General features: G+C 58.2%; 1 protein-coding gene across 2 annotated transcripts in view; it reads right to left on the bottom strand.

Moving 5' to 3' along the window:
• The window catches only part of AXIN1 (axin 1), a 60,483-nt gene that overhangs the window by 7,153 nt on the left and 40,205 nt on the right, over positions 1-13,125 (bottom strand). For both annotated transcript variants that reach the window (XM_045459965.1, XM_045459966.1), the window contains exons 4-7: positions 12,930-13,026; positions 6,539-6,676; positions 1,227-1,756; positions 447-617 (exon numbers count right to left, since the gene is read on the bottom strand). In XM_045459965.1, the coding sequence (XP_045315921.1) occupies positions 447-617; positions 1,227-1,756; positions 6,539-6,676; positions 12,930-13,026 (936 nt within the window). The remainder of the gene's footprint in view (positions 1-446; positions 618-1,226; positions 1,757-6,538; positions 6,677-12,929; positions 13,027-13,125) is intronic.

The raw sequence follows: 13,125 nt of genomic DNA, 5'->3' as shown, positions 1-13,125 counted from the left end.
CTGCCCCAGTAACTTAGGTCACTGTCGTGTGGAGGCGTCAGCCACCCAGAAAGCAGCTCGTGAGGGCAGCTGTGTGAAAGCGGGGCCCCCCCTCGGCGGGCTGGGCACAGCAAGAGGAGATCAGGCAGAAACGTGGTGACTTGAGAACAAGCTCAGCAGCGGACACTCCTGCCCAGGACACCGAAGCTGTGTCAGGACCCCAAGGCCGGCACAGGGCCCCACTCGGGGCGGGAGTCAGCGAGCTCACACGGACGGCCACGGCCACGGCCACGGGGTATAAGGACAGGTGGGTGGGGCCAGGCCGCAGCTTCAAAGACCCTGGCGGAACCGTGCCGTAGGCTCGTCAATTAGTGCCACACGCTGGTGCCCGCGCCACCCAGGACGCCGGGTGCCTTTTACCCGCGGCTTGTGTGGCCACACCCACCCGGGACGCTGGCGCCTCTCACCCGTGGCCAGCCTTGCGGTGCCGGCTGATCTCCTTCTCCCCCTCGATGATCCACTGCATGATCTTTTGGTTCTTCTCCGCGTCTTCCGAGGGGCCAGGCACCTCGGCTCCCGCGCTCTTCCCTGACTCCGCCTTCTTGGCGTTTCTTCTGGAGGCAGTGCCAGACTTCCCGCTACAAAAGCAAGGGGCCGGGAGTCACCTGCTGCCTTTACTTTGTGGCCTGTTGCCGGAAAGCGGCTACCTGAACGTGGTGGCTTTGACAGAGCTGTGTGTCCTCGCGGGCTCCGCCCCAATGCCAGGGGGTTCTCTGAGGTTGGTCTGGTGGGGAGCACAAGGCGTCCAGGCAGCACCAGCTGGGAGGGCAGGAGCACCTGTCCTTCGCCCTCCCAGCCCCGCCACCCACCTGGTGGCAGCAGCACCGGGACCCAGTCACCCCTCACCCAGACGCCTCCCCCGAAACAGGTACCTCTCTCTCCATGCACCCTTCAAGGCCAGAGCCCTGGGTGGCCCGGGACCCCAGGCAGGACCAGGCACTCATGCTGGGCGCTGGGGCCCTCTGGCCACCACATGCCCACGGTCTGTGCAGGCAACCCCGGCTGGACGACTTTTAAAGGGGAACTGTGGCCCAGAAAACTGAACAGAACCCTCAGGAGACACAGCCTCTCACTGTGACCCCTTCCTCCCCGGGAAGGCGCACGTGGCCCTTACTGATACAGGTTCAGGGATGAAGAAACCACAGCCCCGATCCCAAAGCAAGGCCCAGGCTGCCACAGACACTCACCTGTAGGCCAGGCTGTCGCTGGCATTGGGGGCGGTGCCCACGCTCTCTGAGTGGCTACGGGGCTTGGCTGTGTGGCCGTGCAGCTCCGGGCCCCAAGAGAAGCTGCCCGGAATGCGGCGGGCGGCCTCAGCCTCAGCCTGCTCCTTGGGCCTGGCCGCCCCGTGGTGACCGTGGTGGTGGCCGTGCCTGTGCAGGTGTGGGCCGGCTGCGTCCAGCTTCACCCCGGACTTAGGTGCGTGCTTACTGTGCCCAGGGGGCACGCCCCCTAGGACCCCCACAATCTTGGGCACGTGCCCGCTGTCAGGGGAACGGTGGCCGGGCCCCGGCGACTGACAGCCCGGCGTCCTCATGACCCGCTGCACATGCTCATCCAGGATGCTCTCAGGGTTCTCCTCGTGCGCGTCCCGCAGACCCACGCAGCCCACGTCTGCATAGCGGGGCGGGAAGTGGTGCCAGGCTGTGGCCAAAGGCAGCTTATGAGTGGCCCCCGGGGGACCAGAGGGCATGTCACCATCCTCACCTTCTTCCTCCTGCAGGACAAGGTCACGAGTCACCTCTTGGCACCGGCCGAGTCACAGAAACCTCGCCCTCGCGGAAACAAAGAAATAGGCCCGCGACGCTCCATCTCGGGGGCCGGAAGCACCGAGCCCAGGATGAGCAGGCAAGGTGAGGCACTGGGCGCTGGGGAGCGTGAGAGAGTGAGCACGCCCGCCACGCACCAGGAGCTGTAGGACCACAACGCCCACCCAATCCCGCCCACTGAGAAACCTCCAGAGGGACTTAGTTCTTTTACGCTTCTCAATAAAGATATTTTTATTTCTTCAGTTGATTTTCCTAGTCCTCAATTTTATTTCCATGTTTTCCACTATATTTTCTTTTGTTTGCTTTTAAAGTTTATTTATTTGGGGGGGGGGGAGGGGCAGGGAGAGAGGGAGAGACACAGAATCCTAGGCAGGCTCCACTCTGTCAGCACAGAGCCTGACATGGGGCCCAAACTCACAAACCGGGAGATCATGACCTGAGTCGACATCAAGAGTCAGACGCTTAACCGACTGTGCAACCCGATCGTCCCTTTCCCATTACATTTTCAAAGGGAATACGCCCTTGTACAGAAGAGCTCGTTTTCTGCTTAATTGCTCTGCTCTGTGATTCTGGGTCAACTGTCACACTAAATCCAGTTGGGTTTCTCTGGAGTCTCTGGCAGCCAACAGGACCCTATCTGTAAATATAACATCTGACCAGCCAAATCTTGTATTTATTTTCTCATCTCGCTGAATTGTGGACACCAGAATAATGGTGGGTACATCTGGTAGTGACCAGGAAGGATGGGACAGCTACCCCTGTACTGTACCAGAAACAAATCTCACAAAATCCACAAGAAACTTTTCACTTATGGGAAAGCGTCACACGTCACCAGGACAGGCTGTCAGCTGCAGACACTTCAGTCCACGCTCAGGTCGCAGGTGGCACGGAGCAGGACAGAGGGCAGGCGCATGGCTGCGGGGAGGGCGAACACGCCCCTCTCGGGCACACGGGGCCCTGGGCTCCCCACCCCACGTCCCATGCCGGACCCCCCACTCTGCCCTCGACGGACACTGACCCCTACGGTTAAGGAAGAGGGGCCCTTGCAGTCCCCGGGGGGCGGCACGGGGTGGTGACGGACAGCTTGGGCTGAGAGCCAGCTTGTCTCGGTGGCTCTGCACATGCAGGAAATCGGTTTTACGGTTTTGAAATGTTACAGGTTCACCAAACTGTCTAGCTAAGAATTTTCACTTCCTTCTTTGTTCTGATTTTCCGAATTTTACAACAAAAGTCTTATTGAAAAATTTGTAGTTATTCTTCTTTAAAAAAAGACTATAGTTTATGGCTTATTTATACGAGCCTTATTTTGTAAAATCATACAAGACAGGGACTCTCACGTCCATGCGCATTCCCTGTACATATGTAATTAAAATCGACTTTCTCCTGTTTTGTTTTTAAACACTCAGGGCATCCGATGGAACCGCACAGCCAGCTGTGGGGGAGCGAGCCCCCCAGGGTCCGAGGGAAGCCTATGGGGACAGAGTGGCTACAGGCCAGAGACCGTGACCCGGAGCCCGGCAATCCTGTCCAGACGCCACCGCGGGCCTGCCGACTCGTTCCCGAATCGATACCCCGGAAATACGAGGGGCTACTCGTTTGAACATCTTGTGTTAAGTCACAGGCACTGGGGAACCTCTGCGGCCGGGCCCAGCCCCCCGTGACAGCTCCTGGGAGATCCAGGCACAACCGCACGCCCCCGACAGGGAGGCCGCAGACAACAGGAGACTAAGACTCAGACATGAGAAAAATACACCGAATACCGACGGCTGTTAAAATGCCCGTCCCGCACAGTGACCTGCAGGGCCACGGGCACACGGAGCCACGAGGACAAACCTGACACAATTACCACAGCTGGGTTCTACGGCAAGAAGGTTCGAAAGTCTCCTGCCTTAAGCTTCTTTCACAAACCACAGGGTACTTTTACTTCGTGAGCGTACTCAGGAGGCACTGACGGAGGCGTGCTTGGGCCGCGGACGCGCCACGGTGCCAGCCCCCCGACGGCACACAAACCAGGGCTTGGCTCCTGTAAAACCCGCCGTGCCTCACGGCAACTCTGTGTCCGACACTGATTTCTCAAAGGTTACCTGACAGGCCACGCCCTGACAGTCCCTTCACTCACGGAGGCCTCTGCTGGACCCTGACGGGGAAGGTGGCCTCCGTGGATGCCCACTGAACGTCCGCCCCCACCCTCGCTGCAACCCAGACTGGCAAACAGGCAGCGGGTCAGCACACGCCCGGCGCCCAGGCCAGCACTGCGCTGCCTACACGGGAGTCACCGGGTCACTACGAGGGAGGGAGACAAGAAGATGCCGGTAAGAAAAATCTAGTGTCCCTGCACAGGTGCTTAAAAATACTTTCATAGGGGCGCCTGGGTGGCTCAGTCAGTTGAGCGGCCGACTTCGGCTCAGGTCATGATCTCTCGGTCCGTGAGTTCAAGCCCCATGCCGGGCTCTGTGCTGACAGCTCGGAGCCTAGAGCCTGCTTCTGTTTCTGTATCTCCCTCTCTCTCTGCCCCTCCCCCATTCACGCTCTGTCTCTCTCTGCCTTTCAAAAATGAATAAATGTTAAAAAAAAAAAAAAAAAAAAACCAAAAACTTTCATGCGGGCTCCCTCTCGGAGAGCACGCCATCTGGCCATTCACCTCGGTGACCACCCCAGCCTTCCTGGTGCCCACCGCGAACCCCAGGTTTAAAAAAATTTTTTTTTTCAACGTTTATTTATTTTTAGGACAGAGAGAGACAGAGCATGAACGGGGGAGGGGCAGAGAGAGAGGGAGACACAGAATCGGAAACAGACTCCAGGCCCTGAGCCATCAGCCCAGAGCCTGACGCGGGGCTCGAACTCACAGACCGCGAGATCGTGACCTGGCTGAAGTCGGACGCTTAACCGACTGCGCCACCCAAGCGCCCCAACGAACCCCAGGTTTTAAAACGCTATTCGAAATCTGAAAAATGTGGGGGGTGGGCTGGGCCCTCATTTCAAACCTGGGTGTCGTATGAAGGGGCTCCGGAACCCTGGACGGCAAGGGCACAGCACCGTGTGTGATGCATGGAGGGCAGGACAGGAAACCGCCAGGTGTGACTGTGGCTGGGCCCCATGACTACCCTTACGATGGCATCTCCAGACTTCAGGTGCACATGACTCACCGGGGGAACACGGAAGGTGAGACAGCAGGCCCCTCCTGGGGGTTCGGACAGAGTCTGAGCAGGGCTCAGGTCTGTGTTGTAAATGAGTATCGGGTGATCAGGTAGAGAAACAATTCCTTCACGAACAATCCTGTTTTGGGTGTGTTTTTCTTTGTGTTGTGTTTTGAGACAGAGAAAGAGAGAAAGAGAGAGAGAGAGCAAGCCTGCAAGAGGGGCAGAGAGAGAGAGGGGAAGAGAGAATCCCACCAGGCTCCACGTTCAGCACAGAGTCCTATGTGGGGCTCGATCCCATGACCCTAGGATCATGACCTGAGCCAAAATCAAGAGTCGGATGCTCTACCAAGCGATGTGCCAGGCACCCCCACAACAGTCATGGTTTGGGTTTCGGGCATCGGGCATGAGGTATTGAGGGAAAAAATGCAAGACACCACTTGTTGGTGACTGTTTTTCCTTTTTCTTTTTTTTAAAGCAAACTCCACACCCAACGTGGGGTTTGAACTCACAACCCTGAGAGGACGAGTCGTACGCTCCACCGACCGAGCCAGCCGGGTGCTGCCAGTGGTGACCTTTCCTAGTTTCAGAAGGAGATTCCTACCTGCTGGAGAAAAGCAAAGGCCTGTCTCCAGCGACACAGTGGCGCCTGGCTCCGGGAGCACGGGGCACTGGGGCCTCGGGGACACACAACCTGGTGAGGTGTGAGGAGCACGGGGAAGGCCGTGCTCAAGGGACATGTCTGTCATCAACATCTCAGGACGGACACCGGAGCACACGTGGGAATGAGTCTTGCAGGATGACGCCCACAGGCCACATAAGCCGCATGTCTCTTTGACAGCTACAGGCCGAGAAGTATCAGAGCAGGTAAGTCACAAACCACACGTAATTGTCCCAGCACTCCACGTTCTGCCCGGCAAGGCCACGGGTCAGAAAACAAGGCACAGGAGCCTATTTCTGAACGTGGCCCTTTCTGCACTCGGGATGACAGGCGGGAGCCCCCAGGCCCCGTGCCAAGGGCACACTCTGCTCCACACGTGTGCCCGGCGCCCCTGGGACCTGGCGGGGCCACAGGGGCATGTGGGACACGGGAGGGAGCAGGAAGGGGGTTGGGCTGAAAGGAGAGGTCAGTATGCACGTGGTACGCGTCGGGTCGTCTGCCAAAACTGCCTTCCTGAGCCGAGCCGATGTAGCTCCAGTGTGGCCACCGCCTGGGGATGACAGCAGGGCATGGTCTCTGCCCGCCTCTCCACACCTCCCCAGAAGCAGGTGGCACGGGAACCCCAGCTCCCCGCAGGCCAAGGAGCGGCTGCTGAGTGCCTACTGGTTGCTCCCAGACCGGGCTCGGGGTCCCCGCCAGGGGCACCTCCTCCCCAGGAGACCGCACAGGAGCGGTGGCGGCTTCAGACGGGCCCCCGTCACAGGAGAGCGGCCAGCCACCAGGGCAGGGTCAGAGGGCGTCGGGAGCCAGCACTCTGGGAGACCCAGGAGGGAGCTCATGGGAGCCCGAAGCTGCCCTTAACTCCACCAAAACGCAGTAAGATCATCCGGAACCCGAGCCGCACTGTGGCCCCTCCCAGAAGGCTCACTCACCATCCGGACGCGTTTCAGCCGCTCCTCCAGCTTCTCCTCGGCCTCCCGTGTCCGCTGGATGGCCTCCAGGCGGTGGATGAGCTCCGCGGCGAACTTCTGGGGCTCCACGCGGACTTCCTTTGGCATTCGGTAAGTGCGCTGCAAGGAGACACTGATTAGCCAGCCCCGTCGAGATGGCACACGGGCACTCTGTGGGTGACCAGGACGAGCCCCGAAACGTGCGTTTCGTTTCGTCTTTTTAACTTGTTTTATTTTTTATTTCTTTAAATTTATATCCAAATTAGTCAGCATGGAGCGCAACAATGATTTCAGTAGATTCCTTAGTGCCCCTTCCCCATTTAGCCCATCCCCCCTCCCACACCCCCTCCAGCAACCCTCCGTTTGTTCTCCATATTTATGAGTCTCTTCTCTTTTGTCCTCCTCCCTGTTTCTATATTACTTGTGTTTCCCTTCCCTAATGTTCATCCGTTTTGTCCCTTAAAGTCCTCATAGGGGTGAAGTCATGATTTTTGTCTTTCTCTAATTTCACTGAGCATAACACCCTCCAGTTCCATCCACATAGTTGCAAATGGCAAGATTTCATTCTTTTTGATTGCCAAGTAATACTCCATCGTGTAAATATACATCTTTTTTTTTTTAATTTGTTTTTATTTATTTTTGAGACAGAGAGACAGAGCATGAGCAGGGGAGGGGCAGAGAGAGAGGGAGACACAGAACCTGAAGCAGGCTCCAGGCTCCGAGCTGGCAGCACAGAGCCCGACGCGGGGCTCAAACTCACAGACCGTGAGATCATGACCTGAGCTGAAGTCAGCCACTCAACCGACTGAGCTACCCAGGCGCCCCATATATCGCATCTTCTTTATCCATTCCTCCGGCAATGGACATTTGGACTCTTTCCATACTTGGGCTGTTGTCGATAGTGCTGCTATAAACATGGGGGTGCACGTGTCCCTTTGAAACAGCACACCTGTATCCCTTGGATAAATGCCTACTAGTGCAATTGCTGGGTCGAAGGGTAGTTCTATGTTTAGGTTTTTGAGGAACCACCATACTGTTTTCCAGAGTGGCTACACCACTTTGCCTTCCCAGAAACCTGCGTTTTCTCTTAAAACGAGTGTTCACACTTGCCCCTTCTGCTGGGTTCCTCACTGCCCTCTTTTCTTGTCTAAGGTCTCCTTTACCCAGCACTGAGCCGGGAGGGACAACAGAGCCCTGGTGACCATCACATGAGGTCTGTGTTAGGTCACTACATGTTTTAAAAGTCTAACATTACTGTTACCTAATCAGGCCTTATTTCAATTTGATCAGCTGTCCTAACAATAGCTTTTAGAGCAAACATGTTTTAAAACTCTAAGCCACTTGGGCGCCTGGGTGGCTCAGTCAGTTAAGCATCCAAACCCTGATTTCAGCTCAGGTTCCAATCTCAAGGTTCCTGAGTTCAAGCACCACACTGGGCTCTGTGCTGACAGCGGAGAGCCCAGCTTCGAGCCCTCTGTCCCCCTCTCTCTCTGCCACTCTCCAGCTTGCACTCAGTCTCTCTCCCAAAAATTAAAAAAAATATACATATTTTTTAAAATGTAAGCCACCACCCCCCTGTTGAGGGGGATGGGGTCACCGGGGAGCTGCCAAGAGGAGGGGAGAGAGCCCAGGGGGCTCGGACGGGGCAGGAGGGCAGACGGAGGAGGGAGCAGCCCAAGACAGGGTGACACACAGGAGTCCTCTCTGATCTCCTGGATGGAGAGTGGCGATCTAGAACCCTGGACTTCAGATGTACAGCAAGCTGAGCAGGGAGGACTCACGTGGGGCAGGAGCCTGAGCGGGGGCAGTGCCCCTGGGCACAGTTTTGACTCTATGTTTCTCATCTACAAAACGACAGAACCTCAGAAACAGGTAAGCTTAGGTGAGAAAATCATGGGAAGGGCTCGGGGACAAATGCCCACGTGTGGGGCTATCACTGGCCTCGATGAGCTCAGGGGCAGCTGCAGAAAGCTCAGAAGGGTCTGGAGAGGGAAGCAGGGGAGGGCAAGCCCAGGACACAAGCTAACGCTTCAACAGAGAGAGCTGGTGCGCAAGGTCCGGGGGTGCCCAGTGTTCTCAGAAGAGCCTGGGCAGTAGGGACAGCCATGAGGCCGAGACCCGGAAGGGAGTCTTTGCGGACAGCATATCCCAGTGGAGAAGAAAGGCCCGAGGCCAGCAGGCTGGCTTCCCCGGGGACTGAACTGAGCAGAGGGCAGTGACCTGCATGGGACTGAGAGAGCAGGCCAGACGTCCAGGTGGCAAGCGCTGAGCAGTGCTGACCGTGAGACGGCACACTCAGAGAAAGGGCAGAGTGAGAAGTCCCCACGAGACGGAAACGCACCCACGGGGAGTGAGGACGCATGCGGGGCTCGGCCCTGCAGCAGATGCCTGCCCCCAAGTCAGGTGTTCTGGAAAAGAGCCTCTAGGCTGCATGGCCGTGCTTCTGAAAATGGCAAACTGTCAGAAATGACAATAATTACCAGCTCTGTGGAAAAACGGGTAACCTTCCGGCTGTGGAGGAACAAGAGAAGTCACAAAGGAAAAAGTCCCAGTAATTACAACTGTGGACCTTCTGGGGAGTTCAGATGGCTCCTCCCTCGGGCATTAAGTAGACCTTTCATGACTGGAAAGTCAGCGGGGTCCCCCACGTGGTGGTGCCTCTGTGCCCCTGCGCCGACACCCACACACAGCCCCTCGTCCTGGGCCTGATCCCCTGGGAGTCACGCAGCAAGGACCACCAGGCACAGCCCACCCGCCTACCTCGGGGCAGCACAGCGTCTGCCTCTCGCCCGCGCTCCCCGGACCTGCCTCCCCTGAGACCCGCCCCAAGTCTCCGGCCCGACGACAAAGTAGACACGCACAGGTTCCTGGAGCAGGCGGGTGTCACCAGCCACAGAAGAGACACCCCAATCACAGGACCCCACGACCTCGGCCAAGATGGGAAACATTTTCTTCTGGTTTGTTAGATAAAAAATGTTGCCCTTAAAAATAAAAGTCAGTCATTCTACCAGCAAAAATGGTTTTATTTAGGAGTAACGAACTGCAACTGGGGACAAGCATTGTATGGCAAAAGTGATAGACTACTCCCACAAACAAAGGCAAAGACGTCATCTTACGGAGAAGGGGAGTTCGGAGGGCTGCTGTGAATGCAAGTCCACTGGAGAGAAGCAAGCGTCTGGGGTGAAAAGGCTTCTCTTTGGCTGAGCTGCAGGGGTGGGACGCAGGGGGTAGGGGACGCAGCGTGTCCTTCCCTGTAACGGACGCTCCTGCTGGGTTGGCACGAGAGCTCCCCCCACTGGCTTCCCAACTCCCCTTCGGTGAGGTTTCTCCTGCTTCATTTCCACGCCGGACAGAACGGAGGCAGCATGCCCTCTCTGCGCTCTTAACTCCGAGCCACGTGCTGGCCTGTCTGACCTGACCACACAGCCAGGCTGGGCTCCAGGCTGCGCCCAGTGCTGACGGCAGACGCCAGCTCACCCAGGCAGTGCTTCTGCTGAGATCCCCCCCCCCCTGCGCCCCACCGCCTCAACGGGCTACCCAAGCACACCCCCGCCAGGCCCCTCTGCTGAGCTATCAGACAGATGCAGAGGGGCCCCTGGAGAGACCACGAAGCTCCCCACGCCGCCGAGAAGCACGCGGGCGACATCTTCTAACGCTGGTCCCCGGAAAACGAAGCCCAGGCGGGTGAGGAGGCCGGTGACCTCTGCCCCCCCTCACCGCCCCCGGCATCTGCACCAACCGCCTGGCCGTGCCCAGTCCATCCCAGCCATGACCTGTTCCCCTGAACGTGTGAACAGCTCAAGGAGCAGGGCTCATTAAGCCCCCCCTGGAAGGTAACCAGCACTCAGAAGTCACCAGGACGCACAGGACTCCTGCTTTCAGCGAATGGTTGCACAGGGTCAGGCCCGAGGGTCAGCGTGGTGCCCAAGAACGCTCTTAGCCCTGCCGGGGGGCTGGGCAGCCGAGGCTGGAAGCCTGTGAGGCCACAGCACTGTCCACACCGCACGGTAAAGCCAGGCTCTCGCTGCCATGCCTGCCTCTCTCAGCTCTGCCTTCACGCTGACTTGGCCAGGACCTTCCAGAGACTGAAGATGCCTTGCTTTCCTCGATTCTGGAACATTCCCCCAATGACACTCTGACTCTTGTCTCTTCCTGATTCTCTGTGCCGCATTCTGAGACATCTTTCCAGGTCTATATTCCAGCTCACCAACTTTCTCTTTTGGTTTTCTTGAATATGCCGTTTAATTGTTTGAATCAGATCCTACCGCCAGAATTGGTTGGTGGGCTCCCTGGCATGAGCATCCCTGGACCCGGAGGCCCCACAGGCCCTGCACGGCCACGGCGCTCAGCCGGACCGTTTCTCTGCACTCCCTCAGTCTGGAACGAGGCTGTCTCCTCTGGACTTTTGTGACCTTGTGACTTTTGAAAATCTGAACCCAGTTCTTGGGCAGGGTGGCCCTCACGTGGGCTGTGTCCTGCTGATTTCTCCGGCAAGAGGCCCCCGGCCTCTCATGGTCCTTGAGGGGGCAGCATCCATGGGTCCCCTCACGGCCGAAGATGGCACCCCTGCCCCGAAGTCACTTTTTCCCATGGGAGCGACAGCTTCACCTGGGCCGGTGCAGGTGTCCTGCTGCTCATCACACTCCGTCAGCGGAGACGCGCACGTTCCCGCCTCACCGCCACTGACCCTCACGCTTTGGTGGCCTGGTGGGAGGGAGCACCTCCACGTGGCTCCTGTGTCCACTCACCCCCTTCCTTTCTGGGACACAGGGTACCCAGGCACCCCTACTGCTCCCCCTGCCCAGGCCCAGTCCTGAGTTTACACATCCATGAAGAGAGGAACCTGGGGGGTCAGTCAGTTAAGCGTCTGACTCGGTACCGACTCAGGTCACCATCTGAGACCGAGCCCTGCATCAGGCTCCGTGCTGACAGTGCGGAGCCTACTTGGGATTCTCTGTCTCCCTCTCTCCCTGCCCCTCCCCCACTCCCTGCCCCCTCTCTGAAAATAAATAAATAACCCTTTAAAAAACCACAAAACACAAAAAACAAAAAAGATCTCTGAAGAGAGCTAGGAGACACACGCACCAGCCTACAGCGAGGTGAAGACGTGTGCAGGCCCCGGCTGTGCTCCGACAGCACGAGTTGGCTGGTGCTCCCTACGGGGGGGCCCTGAGGGGCCCCGGCACCGTGCACGCACACGCAGGCACACACACGCACACAGACCACCAGCAGCAGCATCCACTCCTCCCGAGCACACGCTGTCGGTGCCTGGCTTAGGTCAAGTCTGTGCTGGGAGGTGACAAGATGCTTGACCAGGCTTTTCTGTTTTTTTCCTTTTTTTAAACATTTATTTATTTATTTAGAGAGCACACAAGCAGGGAGAGGCACAGAGAGAGAGAGAGAGAGAGAGAGAGAGGAAGAGAATCACAGGCAGGCTCCGCGCTGTCAGCACAGAGCCCGACACGGGGCCCGACTCCGCCAGCAGTGAGGTCATGACACTGAACCGACCGAGTCCCCTGGGTGCCCCTAACACTGACCACCCATCCTCTTCTCAGAAGCAAGAACATACCCACAACCTTTCTGCTCAACCATAAAAATCACCTCTCTTACCTGGAAATTAGCTAAAAGACTCCAAGCAAAGAACTGGCCACGGATGAGTGTGCGGTGACCCCGAGAGACGTCCCCTTCACCCGCACAGGAACCGCGGACAGCTGCTCGCAGCACCAACAGTTTGAGACTCCTGCAAGCCCTCCTTCTCTTCCCTGAGAAGTCCTTCCCGTTCGCTCGGCACGCCAAGATAAAGAGGTCTCTGCAGGTGGGGGCGGGCTGCCTGCCTGCTCTGCGAAGCCCCCCCTCCGGCGCCCACAGTCGGGGGGACTACTGTCACCTCACTATTTCCTCCCAGGAGGTGAAGCTGAGGCACCTCCCACAGCAAATGCTCACAGTAACCTGGGATCAGAGGCGCTGAGCATCGCCGCCGTCAGGCTTCCGCAGGGAGCCACAGTGAGGTGGCCCGTGCAGGGGCCGGGCCCGGCGTCGAGCCAGGGACAGGGGCTCAGAGCTGCTCTCCCACATCGAGGAGCAGCACGTCACTTAGCAGGACGGGAAGACTGCACAGCAGATGCTACATGAGGCCCTCCCTGCCCCTGTGAAGGGAACGTGTGGGCCTACAAGTCGCCCACGCTGTCCTCGCCAGCCTGCGGGGCGTGACCTCGTGTTGACCACACGCCATGCCTGGACGTGAGCTGAGCCCGCAGGAAGCAATGCCCTTCCCGCTGCCCAGTGCCACAGTGGCCGGGGGTGGAGGGAGAAAGGGTGGGCACGGTCCCAGAGGGCCCAGGAGACGGCGCAGGGCTGCGTGGCCAGAACTTACAGGGATGTGAGGTAGGGGCACCCGCCCGTTGGCCTGGACGCTCTCTTGCATCTCCCGGCGGTGCTGCTTACGGGTCCGGTACGGCGGGACTCCATCCCTGTCCGGAGGAGAGAGAGCCCGGCGTGAGTGCAAGACAAACAGCTCAGGGAAGGGCAGCCGGCGAGGCCTGCTCCCTATAGCCGGAGAGCTAACAAGG

Source organism: Leopardus geoffroyi, chromosome E3, assembly GCF_018350155.1.
Source record: "Leopardus geoffroyi isolate Oge1 chromosome E3, O.geoffroyi_Oge1_pat1.0, whole genome shotgun sequence".
NCBI lineage: Eukaryota > Metazoa > Chordata > Mammalia > Carnivora > Felidae > Leopardus > Leopardus geoffroyi.
Note: the sequence above shows the minus strand (reverse complement) of the source record. Positions and strands in the feature narration are given on the sequence as shown.